The sequence below is a fragment of the Hyla sarda genome, chromosome 1 (assembly GCF_029499605.1).
Source record: "Hyla sarda isolate aHylSar1 chromosome 1, aHylSar1.hap1, whole genome shotgun sequence".
NCBI classification, from domain to species: domain Eukaryota; kingdom Metazoa; phylum Chordata; class Amphibia; order Anura; family Hylidae; genus Hyla; species Hyla sarda.
The window spans coordinates 11,914,968-11,939,279 of NC_079189.1; the positions used below are offsets into that span (position 1 = coordinate 11,914,968).

At 44.9% G+C, this 24,312-nt stretch overlaps 2 protein-coding genes across 8 annotated transcripts in view; one reads left to right on the plus strand and one right to left on the minus strand.

Annotated features, from left to right (window-relative positions):
• ADISSP (adipose secreted signaling protein) overlaps window positions 1-22,529 on the minus strand; it is a 44,446-nt gene extending 21,917 nt beyond the window's left edge. Inside the window, exons 1-3 of the mRNA XM_056551988.1 lie at window positions 22,390-22,529; window positions 6,907-6,992; window positions 3,192-3,334 (exon numbers count right to left, since the gene is read on the minus strand). Of these exons, the coding sequence (XP_056407963.1) occupies window positions 3,192-3,334; window positions 6,907-6,925 (162 nt within the window). The 5' untranslated portion in view covers window positions 6,926-6,992; window positions 22,390-22,529. The remainder of the gene's footprint in view (window positions 1-3,191; window positions 3,335-6,906; window positions 6,993-22,389) is intronic.
• The window catches only part of ADAM33 (ADAM metallopeptidase domain 33), a 126,437-nt gene continuing 124,614 nt past the window's right edge, over window positions 22,490-24,312 (plus strand). For 3 of the 7 annotated variants that reach the window (XM_056551930.1, XM_056551909.1, XM_056551914.1), the window contains exon 1: window positions 22,617-22,730. The gene's annotated coding sequence lies outside the window, so the exon portion shown is untranslated. Of the gene's footprint in view, window positions 22,731-24,312 lie in introns of all 7 variants that reach the window. The other 4 variants (XM_056551923.1, XM_056551942.1, XM_056551949.1 and 1 more) reach the window with 3 other exon arrangements.

Sequence of the window (24,312 nt, forward strand, 5' to 3'; positions counted from 1 at the left end):
AGGGGATAAAATGTCTAGGGGTGGAGTACCCCTTTAAGTCAGTGTTTCCCAATCAGTGTGCCTTCAGCTGTTGCAAAACTACAACTCCCAGCATGCCAACAGCTGTCCGGGCATGCTAGGAGTTGTAGTTTTGCAACAGCTGGAGGCGCACTGGTTGAGAAACACTCATTTAAGGTAAATTACATGAACAATGGTGATAGATGAGCTACACTGACCTAGAAGAGGTCTATATCACAGGGGGCCACATACCGACCGCTCCTCAATGAAAGAGGTTATGTCCATATCACTTGGGCAGAGGGGGGCACACACTGACCATTCCCCGCAAGATGTCACGTTTCAATAGATGTCGTCATGTCCACATCAACAGGGGCGCCACACACACTCCTTACTGGGTCACCACAAACTGCTCCTCATGGGAGGCGACACAGCAGGTCCTGTCCATATCACTGAAATACACACTGACCATTCCGCACAATGTGTCATATCTACATCCGCAGAGACCACATCACCGGGGGCCACACACAACCGCACCTCACTAGAAGACTTGCTGCTTACAAGCGGATGTAGTGTCAACACCGCTAAGTGCCAGAGACTATGGCTCCTTTAACACTATACTGTTGCTCCGTTACAAAGACCAGTTACAACGTCCCATTAAAAATTCCCATTCATGTCTATGGGATTTTTTGATTATACATTCTCACCAGTTATGGATAACAGACGTTATTTGTGACAGGAGAAAAATTAGCGCATGTAACTTTTTTTCTCCCATCACAACCAACATCTTATTCATAACTAGTGAGAACGGATAATCAAAAAATCCCATAGATATGAATGGGATTTTTTAACAGCCTTTTTTTAAGGGTTTTCTTAACGGGACATTACGACGGCTCTTTGTAAAGGAGCAATAGTATAGTGTGAAAGGAGCCACATCACAGTTGTTTCGCACACTGACCACAAGATGCCTGGCCCATAACCCTATGTGATGTTGCATTATAAAAAAATATATAATTATAAAAAATATAAATATTATAAAAATATTAACATATATTAGTGCTGGGCGGTATACCGGTATGAACCGGATACAGTTTTTTTTTTCTCCCACGGAATGGATTTTTGCCCATACCGCTATAACGGTCGGGCCCCTCCCCCACCCTCAGAGTTAAAAAAAAAAAATAATAATTAAGCTTACCCGTAATGGGGGTGGTCCAGGCCATCCATCCTTCCTGTAGTGTCCGGCGGCATTCCGGGTGGAGGGTGAATCGGTCCGGGCTGTCCTTCTCCGGGGGTCCTCTTCTCCACTCCGGGCAGGCTCCGGCCTAGTACGCTGCTAAGTCCGTGACGTCAGGTGCGTCACTGCGCAACGGCGTCTATGCAGCGTACTAGGCCGGAGCCTGCCCGGAGTGGAGAAGAGGACCCCCGGAGAAGGGCAGCCCGGACCGGTTCACCCTCCACCCAGAATGCCGCCGTACACTACAGGAAGGATGGATGGCCCGGCTCACCCTCCCCGGACGGTCCCTGCAGCAACTGGGAAGGGGAGTCAGGGTTCTGGGATGGACAGAGGTCTGTATAATATGCTATACCTACAGTAGGCCCTCCAGCTGTTGCACAACTACAACTCCCAGCATGCCCGGACAGCCAACGGCTGTCCGGGCATGCTGGGAGTGGTAGTTTTGCAACAGCTGGAGGCACCCCTAGTTGGGAAACACTGACCTATACTATATACTACTATATAGTCCAACATGCTGGGAGTTGTAGTTTTGCAACAGCTGGAGGCACCCCTAGTTGGGAAACACTGACCTATACTATATACTACTATATAGTCCAACATGCTGGGAGTTGTAGTTTTGCAACAGCTGGAGGCTGTAGGGTTTTTTGTTACATCTATTTAAAAGGGTACTCCACTGCCCCAGTGTTCAGATCATTTAGTTCCAAAAGCCCATTTAGTTCCGCTACGCCACCTCAATGCAAGTCTCAATGCAAAAAAAATAAAAAATCATTTTTGGTCATATTGCCCAGCACTAATATATATTATAAATATCTATATTATAAATATAAATATCTCTATCATTCCCACTTTAGGAGAATGGGAAAAAAAAAAAATTATAATTCTGACCACAGCTTGTATTTCTATTTTCTGCTAATAGCTCCTGGATGCCCGGCAGGCACATAGTGTTATAAGTTTCTGCCATTACACCAACACACCGGGTACAGTGTGGGCGGCAGCACGAAGTGCCTCTTCTGCCAGCCACCAATTAACTTCACAGGAAAGCAGGGAATAGGTCTGGCACACACTGGGCTCTGCTATAATCAGATAATCGGCTCAGGACACAGCGCTCAGCCAGTCACTCATCTGTAGATCAGTGGTAGATCGCAGTGATGTCAAACACAGCACCAAGGAGCTATAATATAATAATATAATTATAATAATAATATAATTATTATAATATAATATAATTATAATATATTATATTATTATAATTATATTATTATAATTATATTATTATAATTATATTATAATAATATAATTATAATAATAATATAATAATATAATTATAATATAATTATAATATAATTATAATATAATAATAATATAATAATAATATAATAATAATATAATAATAATTAATAATATAATATAATATATGTGGCTAAGATCACACTGTACGTTGTCAGTCATGTCTTATGACTTCTCATAGCTGAGGGCTTGTTACAATTGTATGTGGTCTAGACAATACTGACACAATGATAACTGACAGCGCCTGCAATGAGACAAAACACAGCAAAGGGTTAAATCCGAGCTCCGCCACTTACACAGCGTCATGAACTGACTTCTAGCCTCATATCAGGTAGAGATAGCTGATAACAGGGAGGAAGACGACACACTAGTCACGCTAACAAAGGCGCAGAGAAAGGGGTACTCCGCTGCTCTGTTTGGAACAAACTGTTCCGAACACTGGAGCTTGTGACGTCATAGCCCCGCCCCCTCAATGCAAGTCTATGGGAGGGGGCGTGACGGCTGTCACGCCCCCTCCCATAGACTTGGATTGAGGGGACGGGGCGTGACGCCATGAGGGGTCGGGGGTATGAAGTCACGAGTGCCCGTAACCGTTTATTCCAAACGCTGAGCAGTGGAGTACCCCTTTAACAGCTCTCTGCTGCCCCCTCTTTCACACGAGCACAGCTGCTTATACCTTAACCAAGTAGTTGCCGTCATCTTCCCGAGAGACCATCACCACAGAGTCGTGCAGCTTCTCCTCAAAGTGCACATGATTGTGAGCCCCCTCCTCGGAGAAGCCCGCCGCGAAACGCACCCCAGACACCTTCGGCTTAGCACCTGGAGAGAGAGAGGAAAGATGTTATAGTCTCCGACTAAGGAAGAGGATTAACTAAGAGGAAACCAACTCCTAAAAAGTGTAGAGAAAATAACCACAAAAAGAGGGGGTGGGGGAGCAGAGTGCAGACCACCACCAGATTATGAGATTAGTGGAGGGGCCCCCGGGCATGTAGAGCTGCCACAACACAGCAATGCAGATCAGAGACACTGCCTGTCTGTATACATAATATAGGAGATTTCCAATAGAGAAAGGACAGCCGGGCAACCCAGAGGAGTTTATATACTGTGGAGCCAGGCAACACAGGGGTGTATAAACCTACAAAACTTTAAAAAAAAAAAAAAAAAAAAAAAAAGGGGGGGGGGGGGGAAGAGACAACAAAAGCATAATAATTGTAAGTTGTGTCACCATCAACACAAATATATTCTCCTCAATATACAGGCAACTGTGTGGATAGCAAATGGATACAACCACAAAAATATTTTCCAACAAGAAGATTACTGTTTATATTAGAGGTTACTCATAATACTGCCTCCTATATACAAGAATATAACTACTATAATACTGCTCCTATATACAAGAATATAACTACTATAATACTGCTCCTATATACAAGAATATAACTACTATAATACTGCCTCCTATATACAGGAATATAACTACTATAATACTGCCCCTATATACAAGAATATAACTACTATAATACTGCCTCCTATATACAGGAATATAACTACTATAATACTGCCTCCTATATACAAGAATATTACTATAATACTGCTCCTATATACAAGAATATAACTACTATAATACTGCTCCATTATACAAGAATATAACTACTATAATACTGCTCCTATATACAGGAATATAACTACTATAATACTGCCTCCTATATACAAGAATATAACTACTATAATACTGCCTCCTATATACAAGAATATAACTACTATAATACTGCTCCTATATACAAGAATATAACTACTATAATACTGCTCCATTATACAAGAATATAGCTACTATAATACTGCTCCTATATACAAGAATATAACTACTATAATACTGCTCCTATATACAAGAATATAGCTACTATAATACTGCTCCTATATACAAGAATATAACTACTATAATACTGCTCCTATGTACAAGAATATAACTACTATAATACTGCCTCCTATATACAAAAATATAACTACTATAATACTGCTCCTATATACAAGAATGTAACTACTATAATACTGCTCCTATATACAAGAATATAACTACTATAATACTGCCCCATATACAAGAATATAACTACTATAATACTGCCTCCTATATACAAGAATATAGCTACTATAATACTGCTCCTATGTACAAGAATATAACTATAATACTGCTCTTATGTACACAAATATGACTATTGTAAAATACTGCACCCCATATGCAGACCAAGCATCACTGCTGGATATTGGATCTTGTGGTTTTGCCTTGTGTGGACAGTGACCTCGTGACCCCATGTCTTGCTGATTCTGTACTGACGTGACCTCCTTCTTGTTGATTTTCTCTCCACAAGCCTCCCCGGTACTGATATGACTTATCAACCACATTTACCCTCCCTGCGGCCCCCGTGATACTCCGCAGTCTCTCATTACACCATATCAGTCCTCTGCAGATGTACCCAGGTCCCTGGCAGCCAAGTCCACAAAAACCTCGCTGAAGGCTCTAAGGAACTGAACTCCCCTGAGGAAGTCGGCTGGAGGAAACAAAAGGCGTGGGATTTAGTGGGGTGCCCGTTCTAATAGTTAGAAAAATGAAGGGGGGGGGGGGGGGGGTTCGGGGGAAAAACTGCCTGGTCTTCCATTCCATCACTCAGGGTTTTCTGGTATGTCAAGTTGTATAATAGGGCATGTATTCTGACAAATATTTGGTATACTATCTAAGTGACCATGATTGGGTTTGCTGGGGCCAGAGTGATGTTTTACACCTGAGGGACGGGTGCCCAGGGTGGGGTCCGTGCCGCCCCCCCCCGGATGTAAAAGTATGCTTGGATTTAACGTTTTAATTGTTAATTGTCCTGTGTGTATTGTTTATATGTACTCAAAGAATTCAGATCATTGTTCAGTATATGGCTTAAGCCCACCAGCGCTGCATTTTAGCAGGTGGTTTGGTGAAGTCCCAAGGATTTCCAGAAACTCTACTATCCAGTTTTAGCTGCTTGTTTTCAGTCAGGTTGTCCTACTGGATTAGACTGCTTTCTCATTGCAGCACTATAGCAGGTATATCCTCGTACATAGGAGACAGTATTATAGTAGTTATATTCTTGTATATAGGAGACAGTATTATAGTAGTTATATTCTTGTATATAGGAGGCAGTATTATAGTAGTTATATTCTTGTATATAGGAGGCAGTATTATAGTAGTTATATTCTTGTATATAGGAGGCAGTATTATAGTAGTTATATTCTTGTATATAGGAGGCAGTATTATAGTAGTTATATTCTTGTATATAGGAGGCAGTATTATAGTAGTTATATTCTTGTATATAGGAGGCAGTATTATAGTAGTTATATTCTTGTATATAGGAGGCAGTATTATAGTAGTTATATTCTTATATATAGGAGCAGTATTATAGTAGTTATATTCTTGTATATAGGAGCAGTATTATAGTAGTTATATTCTTGTATATAGGAGGCAGTATTATAGTAGTTATATTCTTGTACATAGGAGGCAGTATTATAGTAGATATATTCTTGTATATAGGAGTAGTATTATAGTAGTTATATTCTTGTATATAGGAGACAGTATTATAGTAGTTATATTCTTGTATATAGGAGCAGTATTATAGTAGTTATATTCTTGTATATAGGAGCAGTATTATAGTAGTTATATTCTTATATATAGGAGGCAGTATAATAGTAATATTCTTGTATATAGGAGGCAGTATTATAGTAGTTATATTCTTGTATATAGGAGCAGTATTATAGTGGGTATATTCTTGTATATAGGGGGGCAGTATTATAGTGGGTATATTCTTGTATATAGGGGGGCAGTATTATAGTGGGTATATTCTTGTATATAGGGGGGCAGTATTATAGTGGGTATATTCTTGCACATAGAGACAGTATTATAGCATTGACGTTGGCATAGTAAAGATCTAAAAGCACATCTCCAAAGCGAATAATGTTCTATGCTGCGGCATGGTGTTCGGGACTCTTATTACCATACACAGATGCTGATGTTGATGTTGATAATATCTGTGTCGCTCTTCAGTAATAACGCCCCCAGCAGTCAGAGCTATGTGCAGAAGGGGAAGGCTTCAGCCTTTGACTGGATGCCTTCCGGGGGTGTCTCTATTCACACATTACTGCTGGTAATGAGGTTACTCAGTAACCCTATTGATGCAGATCGGCCTACATTATGATTATACTATGAGTGAGGTCGATATAGAGCAGGGAAAAGGCAAAAGCAGTGGGCACACCTATATGGGATAAAAGCAAAGGGCTTACAGATGTAACAAACAATGACTTTCTAGAGCTGCTCATACACCCAATACTTACCCTTGGGCATATGATTATACAGGGTTGGAAAACTAACTTACCTTTCTTGGCTGTAGCCATCTATTGTACCGACCAAAACCTTGTAGTCAGTCAGAAATCTGTGCCCATCCTGGTCCAGCGCCCGTACCTGCAAGACACAAGACCTATAATTATATAGTGTCTGCACTGACGTGGGCATGGTTTGTGACACGATACAGGTTCCACCCTTCTTATGCCTCTGTTTTGTTGTGGATATTTCTGTACTGTGTTTATGTGGGTAAACACAGGAAGGAGATAGACATCTGGCACACGCCCAGGACGTGCCAGCCATGGATGTGGATACCTGCCCCTACAATATCCGAATTCGAAAGCTAAAACCTTGCGGTTATATTGGTGCAAAAACAATTAACATTGGAGTCAGAGACTCATGCATGGCCTAGATGGTGGCACTATCCCAGTAAAGATGTCAGGTTCAGCTGAACAAGTATTTGGCAGACACCTGTGTAATGTGTTTGAGCATAGTGCTGGGCGGTATACCGGTATGAATCGGATACCATTTTGTTTTTTTCCCACGGTATGGATTTTTGCCCATACCGCTATACCGGTCGGGCCCCTCCCTCACCCTCCGAGTCAATAAAAAAAAATAAACGTATCCGTAATGGGGGTGGTCCGGGCGATCAGTCCTTCCTGTAGTGTCCGGCGGCATTCCGGGTGGAGGGTGAACCGGTCCGGGCTGTCCTTCTCCAGGGGTCATCTTCTCCACTCCGGGCAGGCTCCGGCCTTGTACGCTGCATAGACGCCGCTACGCTGTGACGTCAGGTGTGTCGCTGCACACGGACGTCACTGCGCAGCGACGTCTATGCAGCGTTACTAGGCCGGAGCCTGCCCGGAGTGGAGAAGATGACCCCCGGAGAAGAAGGACAGCCCGGACCGGTTCACCCTCCACCCGGAATGCCGCCAGACACTACAGGAAGGATGGATGGCCCGGACCACCCTCCCCGGACGGTCCCTGCAGCAATTGGGAAGGTGAGTCAGGGTTCTGGGATGGACATGGGTCTGTATAACATACTATACCTACAGTAGGCCCAACGGCTGTCCGGGCATGCTGGGAGTAGTAGTTTTGCAACAGCTGGAGGCACCCCTAGTTGGGAAACACTGACCTATACTATACACTACTATATAGTCCAACATGCTGGGAGTTGTAGTTTTGTAACAGCTGGAGGCTGTAGGGTTGTTTATTACATCTATTTAAAAAGGGTACTCCACTGCCCCAGTGTTCAGATCATTTAGTTCCAAAAGCCCATTTAGTTCCGCTACACCACCTCAATGCAAAAAAATTAAAAATACCGTGAAATACGGTGATACTTTAGAAAAATACCGTGATACTCATTTTTAATCATATCGCCCAGCACTATTTGAGCACCATAAAAATAGTGAACACCTAAATATTGTACCGTGATCCAGGCACAGAGGAGAACGCCAGGACTTACGGACACCGTACAATGTTATCGGGTGTGCAGAGAACTTTCCTTCGGGGTCTCTGTTCATACAGCGCACTATGCACTCAGCTTTCATCTCACATTCAAGCCCCATTATCTCATTCCATTCACAGTGGAATTACAGCTCTCAGACTCCGCTACACATGGCAGTAATACCATTGTTCTATTAAACCCTGCAAATTGGATGAAATACTTTTAAAATCACATTAAGGCGGCTCTGGACGTAGACAACGATATCGTCATGGAGATTCCCGACACTGTACCAGACCAAGACGGCTCGAGAGAGAGAAAATTCACTGACTGTAACTGATGTGTAGTCACAAACTGACAGTGGAATGGGGGTCAATACAGTGGTCCCTCAACATACGATGGTAATCCGTTCCAAACGGACCATCGTTTGTTGAAACCATCGCATGTTGAGGGATCCGTGCAAAGTATAGGACAGTGGTCTACAACCTGCGGACCTCCAGATGTTGCAAAACTACAACACCCAGCAGGCCCGGACAGCCGTTGGCTGTCCGGGCATGATGGGTGTTGCAGTTTTGCAACATCTGGGAGGTCCGCAGGTTGTAGACCACTGTTAGAGGAAGTTGTACTCACCTGTCCCCGCCGCTCCGGACTGTCACCGATGCACGGGATGTCGCCGTCCATCGCTGTCGCCACGCCCCTGATGATCCGGCAAGGCCTCCTCTTCCCCGGCAATCGCGCTCTCCATCGCCGCCATCACGTTGCTACGCACGCCGCTCCTATTGGATAACGGGACGGCGTGTGCAGCGACGTGATGACGTCGATGGAGAGCGCCGACGATGCAGGGGATCCCGAAGAGGACGCGCCGGAGCCCTGAGGACAGGCAAGAGACATCATCGGCGCTCACTGGGCACCATAAACGGCTATCCGACGGCAGCTGAAGCAGTCTGCGCTGCCAGATAGCCGTTTATGCGATGGCCCCGACATAAAGCATCGTATGTTGATGCTGCCTTGAACATGCAATGGCCTCGTAGGTAGAGGGGTCACTGTACAATGACGGTGTATATACATACACACCATACATCTGGGCCCAGTGGTTCCTTTTTTTCCCATCAATTATTTTAGAATTTTTTAATACAATAAACAGTAAGAAAAGTACAATCGTGAGGCTCACAGGCCATAAATTGTGTAGTCATTCGCAAGCATGTATATTCTAGATGGCATGGGTTAAGACATTAGTAAAGCTTCCTGAGCCCATTACTGGAAAAGGAGAACTTTTAATGCCCAGCCTTATCTGCAACTCACGACAGCTCATAAAAACCAATGAGCTAGGGAAGGGGAAAAGAGGTAGGATAGGGAGGTTGAAGAATAAGGGACAAGTAGAGAGTATAAAACAAGGAGACCAATTCCGTATGAGCACCTAGATCTGGTACGGTGCCCGGTATAAATGCCAAAGGCCGGTGAACCTCATGAAAAGATATGTACAGAAAAAAGGTTCTCGTTAAATCATGGTCTATCAACTGGAAATATGTAGAACTAGAGAACAAAACAGTCTCACTGCTCTTACAGTAAAGAACCCCGTCTGTGCTGGTGTAGAAACCTTTCCTCGAGTCAGAGGATGCCCCATTGTTATAGGCACATTCCTGGGTATAAATAGATCATGGGAGAGATCGCTGTATGGTCCCCTGATATATTTATACATAATTAGGTCGCCCCTAAGCCTTATTTTTTCTAAACTAAATAACCCTAATTCTGATAATCTTTCTGGGTACTGTAGTCCTCCCATTCCCCGTATTACCCTGGTTGCCCGTCTTTAAACCCTCTCCAGCTCCACTATATCTTTCTTGTACACTGGTGCCCAGTACTGTACACAGTATTCTATGAGTGGTCTGATTAGTGGTGATTTGTACAGTGGTAGAAAAATTTCCTCATCGTGGGCATCTATGCCCCTATTGATTCACCCCATGATTTTAACTTTCCTTGGCAGCAGCTGTCCGATACAGCTAAATTTACTGTTAACTAAGACTCCCAAGTCCTTTTCCAGGTCAGTCGTCCCAAGCATTCTCCCATTTAATACATAATCCCAACCCGGATTTTTCCTCCCAATGTGCATTACCTTACATTTATCAGTGTTGAACCTCATCTGCCACTTCCCAGCCCAAACCTCCAACCTATCCAGATCCATTTGTAACCATGCACTGTCCTCGATTGTGTTATCTACTATGCACAGTGCGCTGTCCTCTATAGTGTTTACCGCTTTACAGAGTTTAGTATCATCTGCAAAGATTTCTACTTTACTATTCAACCCCTCTACAAAAGGTCATTAATATATATGTTAAATAGAACAGGACCTAAGACTGACCCCTGTGGTACCCCACTAGTAACAGTCACCCAATCAGAATAAGTACCATTAATAACCACCCTCTGTTTCCTATCACTGAGCCAGTTACACTCACACACACACACACACACATTCATTCTCCCCCAGCCCAATCCTTCTCATTTTATATACCAATCTTTTATGTGGCACCATATCAAGTGCTTTGGAAAAATCCAGACATACGACATCCAGCGATTCACCCTGGAGCTCTCCTCCTCATAAAGGCTGATCAGGTTAGTTTGAAAGGACCGATCCCTCAAAGCCTTGCTGATATGGAGTCACACATTTATTTTTATCAAGATACTCCAAAATAGCGTCTCCCCTCAAACAATTTACATATAATGGAGGTTAAACTAACAAGCCTATAATTCACAGGGTCACCACACTTTCCATGCGCCAGTCCTGGGGAACAGTCCCTGATTAAAAATAGGGGTCTGTCTATTCAGGGGTGTGGAAATTCTATAAAAAACTACTTGTCCACGGGCGATCCACCCCACTAGCCCACCAGGGAGCATTCACATGTCCCTTTAGACGCCGCTGTCAGCTTTGACAGCGGCGATCTAAAGGGTTAATAGCCAGCCGCGGCGATCGCCGCATGCTGGCCATTAGCGGCGGCCCCCGGCTACTGAGAACAGCCGGGGGCTGCAGAGTATGGAGCGGTCAGGAATCCCGAGCCCGCTCCATACATACTGCAAAGCACCGCATGCATCTCCCCGTGCAGACGGGCCTCCTCCCCTCAGCTCTCCGAAGCTACAGCTGGGGGGAGTGAAGGCAGAGGACGCAGGTCTGTACGGGGAGCAAGAAGCCACGCCCCCTCATCTCCCCCCGCACGTCTGCAGAGCAGGGGAGAGAAGACAAATACACAGCTTCTATCTCCCCTGCTCTGCTTCGGAGGACACAGGTGGCAGAGTATGGAGTGGGCAGGAGTCGGGAGCCGCTCCATACAGACTGCAGATCCGCCGCACTTGTCAGGTCCGGCCCTGCTTGCCCGAAGCCGGGCTAAGGGCCGGACAAATTCACCTGCCCGGCGCCCAAAACTGCTAGTCCCGGGCGTCGGGCGATAGAAATTCCACATCCCTGCTATTACATTACTGAATTCCTCTAGAACACAGGGGTGAATGCCATCTAAACATGGTGATTTAGCCATTTTGATTTTTTTTTTTTTTTTTGTAGGCGGCACTGTACTTCTTCCTGGGTTAGACAGGTGATCTGTACTGGGGAGTTTATCTCGCTGTATTTCACCTGGCATTTCATCTGAACACTGTCTGTTCTTCCTCCCACTACCTCCTTGGGTCCCCTTCTAGGTCCCATGTCCTTTTCTCGCTATGTTTGGGGGTACTGTTCTAGGCAGTTTTTTTTTCTACTCCTCTGCAATCTTTTCTCTATTGACCAGATTTTCTTTCTAGCCTGACTTCATGTATGGTGGGGGGAGTGGGGTTCAGGGGGTCTTTTCTGTTGAGCTGACGTAGTAGACCGTCATTCCCGTTCTCTCTTACCCTTTCATTTGGTATCTAGAAATGGCCTTCCCTCCTCCGAGCGACTTTACTATATTCAACTTAGCCATCTCAGGTCCTCTACATTGGGGTCTACAACTGTTTCCTTGCCTACTAGTTATGAGCAATTATGCCATGGTGGGCCATTGACAAAGCTTTCTGGCATTTATTCCATTCTCAATACTCCCCTTTATGGTGCCACTCCAGCCCACCATTATATGAGTCGCTGGCAGGCAGCTTTGAATACTTTTACTATTACTTTTCTCCAATGGAAACTAATCTGGGAGCGGGCTTCTAAGGCCTCCATATGAACTGCCTAAAAGGAAAGTCTGTATAAAATGCTCACGGGATGGTACCTCACGCCAGAATTGCTCAATAGATTGAACCCATTGATCCCTCCTCAGTGTTGGCGATGTGGAGTAGGGCTGGGGACTCTTTCACATATTTTGGTCTTGACCTCACATTGTGCCGTGGCAGGTGGTACGTCTGATTGTTGCTGTTCTGGGGGTGTTGGTCCCTCTTGATTCCTTAATCTTTCTCTTGCATCTTTCCCATAGATCCTTATCCAAGCTTCCCTTCTGCATTTTTATGCATGTAGTCTTAGCGGCCAAGACGTTGATTGCAAAGTTTAGGAAGAGGCCTCTTCCTCCCTTTGAGGATGATCTTCTTGCCCGTATTAGATGTTCGTTCGCTTGAATCTCCTACTTCTTCCCTGAATAACTCTATACCGCTGTTTGTGTGGGAAACCTAGGACCGCTTTTCTGATCAGCAGCCTCCTTGATCTGATCCCGCTTTTCTTGTTCCTGTTTGTTTCTTCTCCCTTTTTGTGTGCTGTATTTGTAATCTGTGTATATGGTCTGTTTAATGTTTTGTTTACAGATGTCCTGTTTGGCTGTCCCGTTGATTATTTTTTTTTTATTCCCCCATCCAGTCTTTTAGAGGTCCGCTTTGTTATTACTCAGTATGTCTGGAATCAGGGTTTATTTTGCTCGATTGTTTAAGCCTTATTGTCTACTTTGTTAATTTGTTCTACTTCACAGGTCTTTTAACCCCTTAGGGACTCAGCCCATTTTCACCTTAAAGACTCAGCCATTTTTGCAATTCTGACCACTCACTTTATACATTAATAACAGATGCTTTTATTCTGATTCCAAGATAGTTTTTCCATGACATTCTACTTTAACATAGTGCTAAATTTTGATCGTTACTTGCATCCTTCAAAGTATAGCAGCAATTTTCATGAAAAAAAAAAATTGAAATCTGAATTTCTTAGGGACCAGTTAAGGTGTTTCACAGGAATAGCAGCAAAGTGAAAGAGAAAATTAAAAAATATTCATTTTTTTACACTAGCATGTTCATGTAGAGCCATTTTGAAATTTTGACAAGGGGTAAAAGAGAAAATCCCCCCAAAATTTGTAACTAATTTTCTCTAGAGTAAGGAATAGAGATGAGCGAACTTCCAGTAAATTTGATTCTTCACGAACTTCTCAGCTCGGCGGTTGCTGACTTTTCCTGCATAAATTAGTTCAGCTTTCCGGTGGGCTGGAAAAGGTGGATACAGTCCTAGGAAAGAGTCTCCTCCTAGGACTGTATCCACCTTTTCCAGCCCACGGGAGCACCTGAAAGCTGAACTAATTTAAGCAGGAAAAGTCATCAACCGCCGAGCCGAGAAATTCTTGACAAATCGAATTTACTGTAAGTTCGCTCATCTCTAGTAAGGAAATACCTCATATGTGGATGTAGAGTGTTCTACGGCTGCACTAGAGGGCTCAGAAGGGAAGGAGCGACAATGGGATTTTAGGAGTGAATTTTGATTAAATGGTTTTTGGGGGGCATGTCGCATTTAGGAAGCCCCTCTGGTGCCAGAACAGCAATAAAAAAATTTTTTGGCATAGTATTTTGGAAACTACACCCCTCAAGGAACGTAACGAGGGGTACAGTCTCAGGACCATCCCCCCCCCACCCCACCCCACCATGCATTCAGCAGGCATCCTGACCGAAATTCCCACGTGCGTACCTGTATGCCCTGCGTCCCCCAAGTGGTTAACCTGTTGGACTGTTTGTATTCTGTTTTCTCTCTGTATTGAAAACTTCCCTTAATTAAGATTTACAGTTTAAAAAAAATAAATGTTTTAATTAAAAAAGAATGGTGAAAAGAAACAGAAGGAAGGTGTGGTAAAAAGAGATAAAGATGGAGGGAAAGAGGAAGTCCGTCTCAAGGATAAGGGAATATAGAGACAAAATTATAGCCAGGTGTAAAAGGGAAAAACAAAAAAAAAAATAAGAAGAATAAGAGAGCTAGGGGTGTACTGTATGTTTTATATAATACAGCCAGGGTGTCGAAATGGTTAAAAAAAACCTGACGTGTGTACTCCAGCTAGCTAATTCCCGATACCTTCTGCAACCAATGATTTGTGTGTAATTCTTGCTGCCAGTTCAATGGGATTAGTGCTTTGGCCACTGAAGGTAAGCAAGCGACCAGAGATTTGTTGTGTAGGGGGAAATCTGGACTGGAAAGGCCTAGAAGAAGCACTAACTGGTAGGGATGTAAGAAAAAAAAAAAAAAAAAAAAAAAAAAAAAAAAAAAGATTCCCGCGATTATCGCGATTTTTCACTTGCCGATACTGAATCGATTCAAAAATATTTTGAATCGATTCAGTATCGGCAAGTGAAAAATCGCTTTAGTGATGTGGAATTTGTATCTCCCGATGCACAGAAAGCATGTCCCGGGCATCAGGAGATACAAGTTCCACATTTTGTCAGCCAGATCTGACGCGGCGGCGCTCTGGATGTATGGAGCGGGCTCCGACTCGTGCCCGCTCCATACTCTGCGGCCCCCGGCTGATTTCAGTATCCGGGGGCCGCTGATGCATCACCGCCGCTAATATCCAGCATGCGGTGCCCTGCAGTGTGTATGGAGCGGGCTCCCGACTTGTGCCCACTCCATACTCTGCAGCCCCCGGCTGTTCTCAGTAGCCGGGGGCCGCCGCTAATAGCCAGCATGCGGCGATCGCCGCGGCTGGCTATTAACCCTTTAGATCGCCGCTGTCAAAGCTGACAGCGGCGTCTAAAGGGAGATGTGTATGCTCTCCGTGGCTCTGTCATTGATAGAGCCTGGCTGGACCAGACTATCAATGGATCGCAGATAAATGGAGTTCAATAGAACTCTATTCATCTGTCTGAGGAATCTAATGATTCCTAAAAGACTAATAAAGTGTACAAAAATAAAAATAAAGTTTTAATAAAAGCATAAAAGACATTGTTTTTTTTAAACAGAATCGGGATATATCGTGATGTATCGTCACCTAGACGGTATCGCGATATATCGGGATATATCGAATCGCCACACTGGTATCGCGATTCGAATCGCCAAATTCTTGGCGATTCACACCCCTACTAACTGGGGTGTCAGAGCAATGTTTGCCTAGAATGGTAGAACTGTTGCCAATTTCATTCCAAAATGGAGTAATATATGGGCAGTACCACCAAATATGAGAAAAGGATCCCCTACCATTGTGGCATCTCCAGAATTTGTCAGTAGGCGAAAGGCCCCAATGATGCAATTCCGGAGTACGATACCCCCTCGTGAGGAGATTATAGTGGCCCACCTGCAGCTTGACGCATCTCGAGAAACCATGTGAATTTATCAGCATCTCAGCGCAGTGGTTTCCAACCCAGTCCTCAAATCCAAAAAAAAAAATAAATTTTAATCCTTGACCGTTAGTGGACCTTGATGACTGGGTTAGAAACCTCTGATCTGAGGGGTCCTTGAGTTCTCCCAGCTATGAGAGTCACTAATACATCATCTGGAGGGGAGGTACACCTCCATCTGTCAGCTTCATGTAAGGTAGAGAAAACTGCTGAAAAGTTCCTGCTGACTATGACAGGAAGGTGTCAGACCACACAAGGCTTTACAGCTTGTTGTGTAAAGGGCCCCACAGATCGCTCAGTGTCCACCATCAAAAAGGGTCAACAATTGGCATCAGAACTGGATCAATGAAAGTAGGCAGCACGTGTTCTGAAGGATCACATTTTCATTAAGTGGATGACCAGGTGCATGTAGAAGAGATGGCACCAAGATGCACATATCCCTGTGCTGACTGCAGTGTCACACAAGAGGCAGCATTATAGTAGTTATTTTGAGGTCTGCCAGGGTAGCACACAATGGGTTAAATGATTCTCCTTGACCCTGGACAGAAGGATGTAATCTTGTACTAAACAACCACCTGCTGACCTAGAAGATTCCTACCCCCCCCCCCCCCCTTTTTCTTGGACATGAGAAAGTTTGTGGAGTCTGGTGTCAGCATTTTGTGGAGCTTCCTTGGTCATTTTCCCTTCTGGATATTTGATTACACGCGCTCTCCATTTATCCTGCTCCTATGATGGCCAAGCAGGGAAAGGGTTCATTACAATCCCTGTGTTTTTACTGTAGGTTCTCCACCTCTCCCGCTTTGCCAGATGGATATCGATTACGTTGTGTTTTGACAGATTTATCTCGGCTCTAGGACACGGAGCTTTCTGCTACAGACCCTCCCTTGTTTGGCCACATTTTTTCTTCAGGAGGCGAGGCCATGTTTGTTTTGGGCTGTAGATCACATGAGGGGGTTCTGTGCACGTGGGGCCTCCTGCTCTCAGTCGACCATCATAAATAGCCATTTTTATCTGAAGAACCGAACTACTGTGCAGTGGATCCTTCTGTCTCCAAACCTTACTGCACACACAGGGCTGCACAGGGAGTCCTGCATGTCTGCTCAAAGCACAGTATTTCCCACAGCACAATACGCTGCGTATGTGCAGTGTGTAACCCTACCCTTTAGGGTGCGTTCCCACCTGGCGTATACGCAGCGTATTTCACGCTGCACAAAATTTACGGCAGCAGCGGGAAATACGCTGCGTATTCCTTGCTCACTATACACACACAGGGCTTTCCGGCGGCAGCCCTATGTGTGTAGTGAGTTTTGTTTGAACTTTGCATATGAACATATAGACAAGCCTGATGCATTTTTGCAAACAAGTTCTGTGGACCGATGAGGTTAAAATTGAACTTTTTGGCCTGAATGTGCAAAAGGTACGTTTAGAGAAGGGGAACAGAATTAAATGAAAAGAACCTCTGTCTAACTGTTAAGCATGGGGGTGGATCAATCATGCTTTGGGGTTGTATTGCAGCCAGTGGCACAGGGAACATCTCACGAGTAGAAGGAAAAATGGATTCAATAAAATTTCCGTAAATTTTGGATGCTTACTTGATGCCATCTGTGAAAAAGCTGAAGTTAAAGAGGATGGCTTCTACAAATGCATAATAATGCTAAACACTAGGGATCGACCGATAGATTTTTTTTAGGGCCAATACCAATAATCTGTCCCCTTTCCGGCCGATAGCTTATACCGATATTTCGGTATAAGTTATTGGCTATTTAATCCTTCCCCCCGGTGGGGCACTTTAAATCAATGAACTGCAGTGGCTTTTACCCGGACAGAGACCGCCGCTCACTTCTCTCCCCCTGCCTGTCCTGAGTCTAACCACCACAGTTGCCCCATCGCCTCCCCCATCCCCAGTGTTCTAATTACCTGTTCCTGGGGTCCGCGATCCTTTTGGCTCCGTCAGCGTCCTGCGCTGTCACTGTGCGCACTGGCGGTGATGTCGCGTTGGGGACGTTACTCGTCATTGCGCAGGAGCAAAAAACCTTGATGCTTAAATAGCCCGGGTCCCCTGTAGGTCTGTCACAGATCCCAGTCTTATTGGACATATAGGACCTTCCTGCTCAGCCAATCACTAGCCCAGACACATGACATTGCTGCGGCCTCTGATTGGCTGAGTGAGAAAAGTCTTTGAACACGCTGATTTTTGTGGTGAGCACCAGGTTTTTTTATTTTGTGTTTGCACAGTTTCCCTAATATTAATTAGAACAGTGTCTTCCACTCAGGGTGCCTCATGCTGCTCACCCAACTCTTTCTTTCATCGCTTTAACCCCTTAAGGACAGTGGACGTAAATGCATGTCCTGATGTGATAGTACATTTACGTCCTGTACATAAAAAGAGAGCTCCGAAGCACTGCTCGCATCATGTATGCCAGGTACCAGCTGCTATCAGAATCCAGGGACCCACCAGTAATGGCGGACATCAGCCATCGCGCTTATGTCTGCCATTAACCCCTCAGATGCAGTTATCAAAACATCACGGCATCTAAAAACAAGCGAGAAAAACAAGCACTTGCAGTGCAGCTTCTGCAGGCATCTAATAGCGATCACAGAGCTGACTTTGCCTGTGGGGCTATGAATATTACAGGACAGGACCTATCGAGGCACAGGAAAGGGGGGGGGGGGTTTAGTCTCACCTCCCCCTAAACCTCCTACTACTGTAATTCCAATTTCTGTAAAATCTGCAGAATACCGGCGGGGCTGGGGGCATTAAAATGGCGGCGCCAGTATTTTACCCTGTGTGTATTGGAACTAAACCCCAAAAAAGGGAGGGGAAAAAAATAAATTGGACATAATGTCACAACAAACTCCAAAAATGGTCCGGACAAAATTATTGGCATCCTTAACTTAATATCTGGTTGCACGCCCTTTGGAAAAAAAAATAACTGAAATAAGTTGATTCCTAAAACCATCTATAAGCTTCTTACACCTCTCAGCCGGAATGTTGGACCACTCTTCCTTTGCAAACTGCTCCAGGTCTCTTATTGGAAGGCGCCTTTTCCCAACAGCAATTTTAAGAACTCTCCAGCGCTTTGTTGCTATCCATTTCTGGGGGCGTTTTGACTTATGTTTGGCGTCATTGTCCTGCTGGAAGACCCAAGATCTCGGATGCAAACCCAGTTTTCTGACACTGGGCTGTACAGTGTGACCCAAAAATCTGTTGGTAATCCTCAGATTTCATGATGCCTTGTACACATTCAAGGCACCCAGGGCCAGAGGCAGCAAAACAACCCAAAACATCACTGACCCTCCACCAAATTTCACTGTAGGTCCTGTGTTCTTTTCTTTGTAGGCCTCATTCCGTTTTCGGTAAACAGTAGAATGATGGGCTTTACCAAAAAGCTCTATCTTGGTCTCATCTGTCCACAAGACGCCTGCAGGACAGCGTGAATATCTTTGGAACTTGTTTGGGGCTGCTTATCCGCCATCCAGACTATCTTGCATTGACAGCTTTCATAAATTTTTCTCTTCCGTCCACGCCCAGGGAGATTAGCTACAGTGCCATGGGTTGTAAACTTCTTGATAATGTTGCGCACTGTGGACAAAGGCAAATCTAGATCTCTGGAGATGGACTTTTAACCTTGAGATTGTTGATATTTTCCACAATTTTGGTTCTCAAGTCCTCAGACAGTTCTCTTCTTTCTGTTGCCCATGCTTAGTGTGGCCCACACATATACACAATGCAAAGACTAAGAGAACTTCTCTCCTTTATCTGCTTTCAGGTGTGATTTTTATATTGCCCACACCTGTTATTTGATCCGGTTGAGTTTAAAGGAGAATTACATACTTGAAAGTTTTCTTTATCCACAATTTTGAAAGGGTGCCAATAAGTTTTGTCCAGCCCATTTTTGGTGTTTGGTGACATTGAGGGACATTTATCAATGTTTGCTTATGCATTCTTTTTTTAGTAATTTTTTCCTTCCTTTTTTTTGCTTATGTGTGACTTATTTATCAACTGCTTTCAGCCTGTTGATAATTTTCTTTCACATAAGCAATTTTTCCTTTTTAACTTTGGTAATAGCTTTTTCTGCTCCATGTTTGAGCTGGAGTAAATTTAGTAAATTTTTAACCCTGTTGCGACTTTTTTTTGCGCAGTTGCGACTGTCGCAGTTAATACCTGACTACCTGTAGTACATTTCAAAATTACTACTACGTAGTTAATTTTTGGAAAACTTGCTTTTCTCGCTTTCCAGTCAAAATGTCGTACGAAAAATCGCGTAGTCGCAGTTGCGACAATTATAGTAAAGAAAACCTGACTAAACCTGTTGATAAATGTCCATAATTATGTCCAATTTGCTTTTTTGCCTCCTTTTTTTGGTTTAGTTCCAATAAACACAAAGGGAATAAACATGTGTATAGCAAAACATGTGTTAAGGGAACTGTATTGCAAAAACATTGTGTGTATGCACCCTATCAGGTTTTTAATGAAAACAAATTCTTCAAAACCCTGACTAAACTGTATCAAAACGTGTGTACAAATTTCAACCTGTATGATTAAAAACCATATATGGTTTGAAAAAAAAAATTATGTCCGGTTGCATCCAGTTAAGAGAAAAACTCGAGTTTTTACCCTTTTCACTCCATTTTGAATAAAGTTTCACTTGTTTGATTGAAATTCCAAGAAAAAAAAAAACTTTTAATAGGGAAGGGGTTAAATGATCTTTATTAACTTTTTTTTTTGCAGTGTTATAGCTCCCATAGGGACCTATAACACTGCACACACTGATCTTTATCATTGATCACTGGTTTCTCATAGGAAACCATTGATCAATGATTCTGCCGCTTGACTGCTCATGCCTGGATCTCAGGCACTGAGCAGTCATTCGGCGATCGGACAGCGAGGAGGCAGGTAGGGGCCCTCCAGCTGTTCGGGATGTCGCGGCTATCCCGAATAGCCCACTGAGCTAACTGGCACTTTTTACTTTCACTTTTAGCCGCGTGGCTCAGCTTTGAGCGCACGGCTAAAGGGGTTAATAGCGAGCGGCACCGCGATCAGTGCCTTGCGCTATTAGCGGCGGGTCACTATGACACCGGACTCGCCGTGATATGATGAAGGTCACCGTGGGACCCCACGTTATATCACGGGAGTGGGACCAAGGACGTACTCATACGTCCTTGGTCCTTAAGAGGTTAAAAAACGGATGCAACCGGCCATCATTCTTCAAACCGTGTACGTTTTTTAACTGTTGAAATTTGTACACACGTTTTGAGGAATCCGTTTTTCATCAAAAACCTGATAACAGGAACTGTATTGCAAAAACGTGGTGTGAATGCGCCCTAAGATGCGTTAATACGTATTTAGGCTGGGTTCACATCACGTTTTTGCCGTACTGTGTTCAATCCGTTTTTCTAAAGAAAACTGTATGGCAAAAAAACGGATGGGACAGTATGGGAAAAAGTAAACCGTATTCATACAGTTCCGTCGATTCCCACGATTTTGTCTCCGGTTACGTTTTTTTTTTTTAGAACATGGGCGTCAATGGGAAACGCACACGTATACGGTTTTTACTTTGCACATGCGCATTTGCATCCTAAAGTCCCCACCCAAGACCCCTCCCACTAAAAATGGACAACATTTTCAAAAATGTATGTTTGTTTTTTTCCATAAAAACGGACAGAACTGTATGCACTTTTAAAAATGCATACGGCTTAGGGTGGGTTCACACTACGTTTTCTCCCATACGGGAGCGCATACGGCAGGGGGGAGCTAAAACCTCGCGCTCCCGTATACCTTTCTATGCGCTCCCGTATGTCATTCATTTCAATGAGCCGACCGGAGTGAAACGTTCGGTCGACTCATTTTTGCGCCCGGACCTAAAACTGTGGTCAACCACGGTTTGAGGTCCGGTTGTAAAAAAGTGCATACGGCGCAAAAATGAGCCGACCGGACCGAACGTTTCACTCCGGCTGGCTCATTGAAATGAATGACATACGGGAGCGCATAGAAAGGTATACGGGAGCGCGAGGTTTTAGCTCCCCCCTGCCGTATGCACTCCCGTATGGGAGAAAACGTAGTGTGAACCCATCCTTACTTTTTTCCATACTGTTCCATCCGTTTTTTTTTTGCCATACAGTTTTCTTTAGAAAAAACGGATTGAACACAGTATGGCAAAAACATGATGTGAACCCAGCATTACTGCGATCCTTTTCTGTGATAAATACTTAGTTTTCTTGAAAAATGTAAGGGGTGCCATCATTAATAGCCATGGCCGTATAACAACCTCTCTATTACACCCTCCCTCTCCATAATGTATTCTACATTACACACATCACAGTATACAGCCCATATACACCCCGTTACTTACACAATAGCCCCTCTATTACATCCCCCTCCCCATACATTATATATATCGCCTCTATGACCACACAATACACTATATACGTCACACAAAGTTTTTACATAGAGATTACATCTACCTCCCAGCCAGCGGCCCCGGAGCAGATACACCCGCTGAGGCCGCACTACACCCGGACATAGAGCGCCTCCCGGGGACCCGGTGTCCTCACCTGTCACAGGCAGTGAACAATACAGATAACACCGGCGCCGCAGCTCCTTCCCCGCTCCGCCCGTCTATAGTCCCGGGCTCAGACTGAACCTGTGAGGAAATTCTTCCAGTCCAGACTACAACGGTGGACGAAACCCCGCCCCCGCCTTCTGATTGGTTACACACAATTGCGCGGCACGCTCTAGACCACGCCCTCCAACTGCTGTCGATCCCGCCCTATAAATTAATAGGTGACGTCATGAGCGCAATTGTTTGGTTGGCAGTGTGCAAATGAGTGTGAGTGACAGCTGAAGTGGAGTCATGTGACCTGTCATCTAACAGTGTGAGGAGGATGCGTGTAATGTGAGTATAACCTGTGTACAGTACAGTAACCCCATACAGTGCTTCCATAACAGTGTCCCCATAACATTGCCCCCATACAGTGCTCCCATAACAGTGTCCCCATACAGTGCCCCCATAACAGTGCCCCCATAACAGTGCCCCCATAACAGTGCTCCCATACAGTGTCCCCATACAGTGCTTCTATAACAGTGTCCCCATAAAGTGCTTCTATAACAGTGCCCCCATACAGTGCTCCCATACAGTGCCCCCATACAGTGTCCCCATAAAGTGCTTCTATAACAGTGCTCCCATACAGTGCCCCCATACAGTGCTCTCATAACAGTTCCCCCCTACAGTGCTCCCATACAGTGCCCCATACAGTGCTCCCATACAGTGCCCCCATACAGTGCTCCCATACAGTGCCCCCATACAGTGCTCCCATACAGTGCCCCATACAGTGCTCCCATACAGTGCCCCCATACAGTGCTCCCATACAGTGCCCCATACAGTGCTCCCATACAGTGCCCCCATAACAGTGCCTCCATAACAGTACTCCCATAACAGTGCCCCATACAGTGCTTCCATAACAGTGTCCCCATAACAGTGCCCCCATTACAGTGCTTCCATAACAGTGCCCCCATAACAGTACTCCCATAACAGTGTCCCCATACAGTGCTTCCATAACAGTGTCCCCATAACAGTGCCCCCATAAAGTGCTTCTATAACAGTGCCCCCATAAGTGTCCCCATTTAGTGCTTACATAACAGTGTCCCCATAACAGTGCCCCCATACAGTGCTCCCATAACAGTGCCCCCATACAATGCTCTCATAACAGTTCCCCCCTACAGTGCCCCATACAGTGCTCCCATAACAGTGCTCCCATACAGTGCTCCCATACAGTGCCCCCATACAGTGCCTCCATACAGTGCGCCCATATAGTGCCCCCATACAGTGCCCCCATACAGTGCTCCCATACAGTGCCCCCATAATAGTGACCCCATACAGTGCCCCCATACAGTGCTCCATATAGAGACCTCCACAGTGCTCCCATACCAGTCACCTCCACAGTGCCCCCATAACAGTCACCTCTACAGTGCCCCCATAACAGTCACCTCCACAGTGCCCCCGTGACAGTCACCTCCACAGTGCCCCCATGACAGTCACCCCCACAGTGCCCCATGGCAGTTACCTCCACAGTGCCCCATGACAGTTGCCTCCACAGTGCCCCCATGACAGTTGCCTTCACAGTGCCCCATGACAGTCACCTCCACAGTGCCCCCCCCTGACAGTCACCCCCACAGTGCCCCCCCTGACAGTCACCCCCACAGTGCCCCCATAACAGTCACCCCCACAGTGCCCCCATAACAGTCACCTCCACAGTGCCCCCCATGACAGTCACCTCCACAGTGCCCGCAAAACAGTCACCTCCACAGTGCCCCCATACCAGTCACCTCCACAGTGCCCCCATAACAGTCACCTCCACAGTGCCCGCAAAACAGTCACCTCCACAGTGCCCCCATAACACTGTTTTCATCTATCCCTGCAGCACATTACACTGGGCTCATCTATCCTCTGCAGCACATTACACTGGGTTCATCTATTC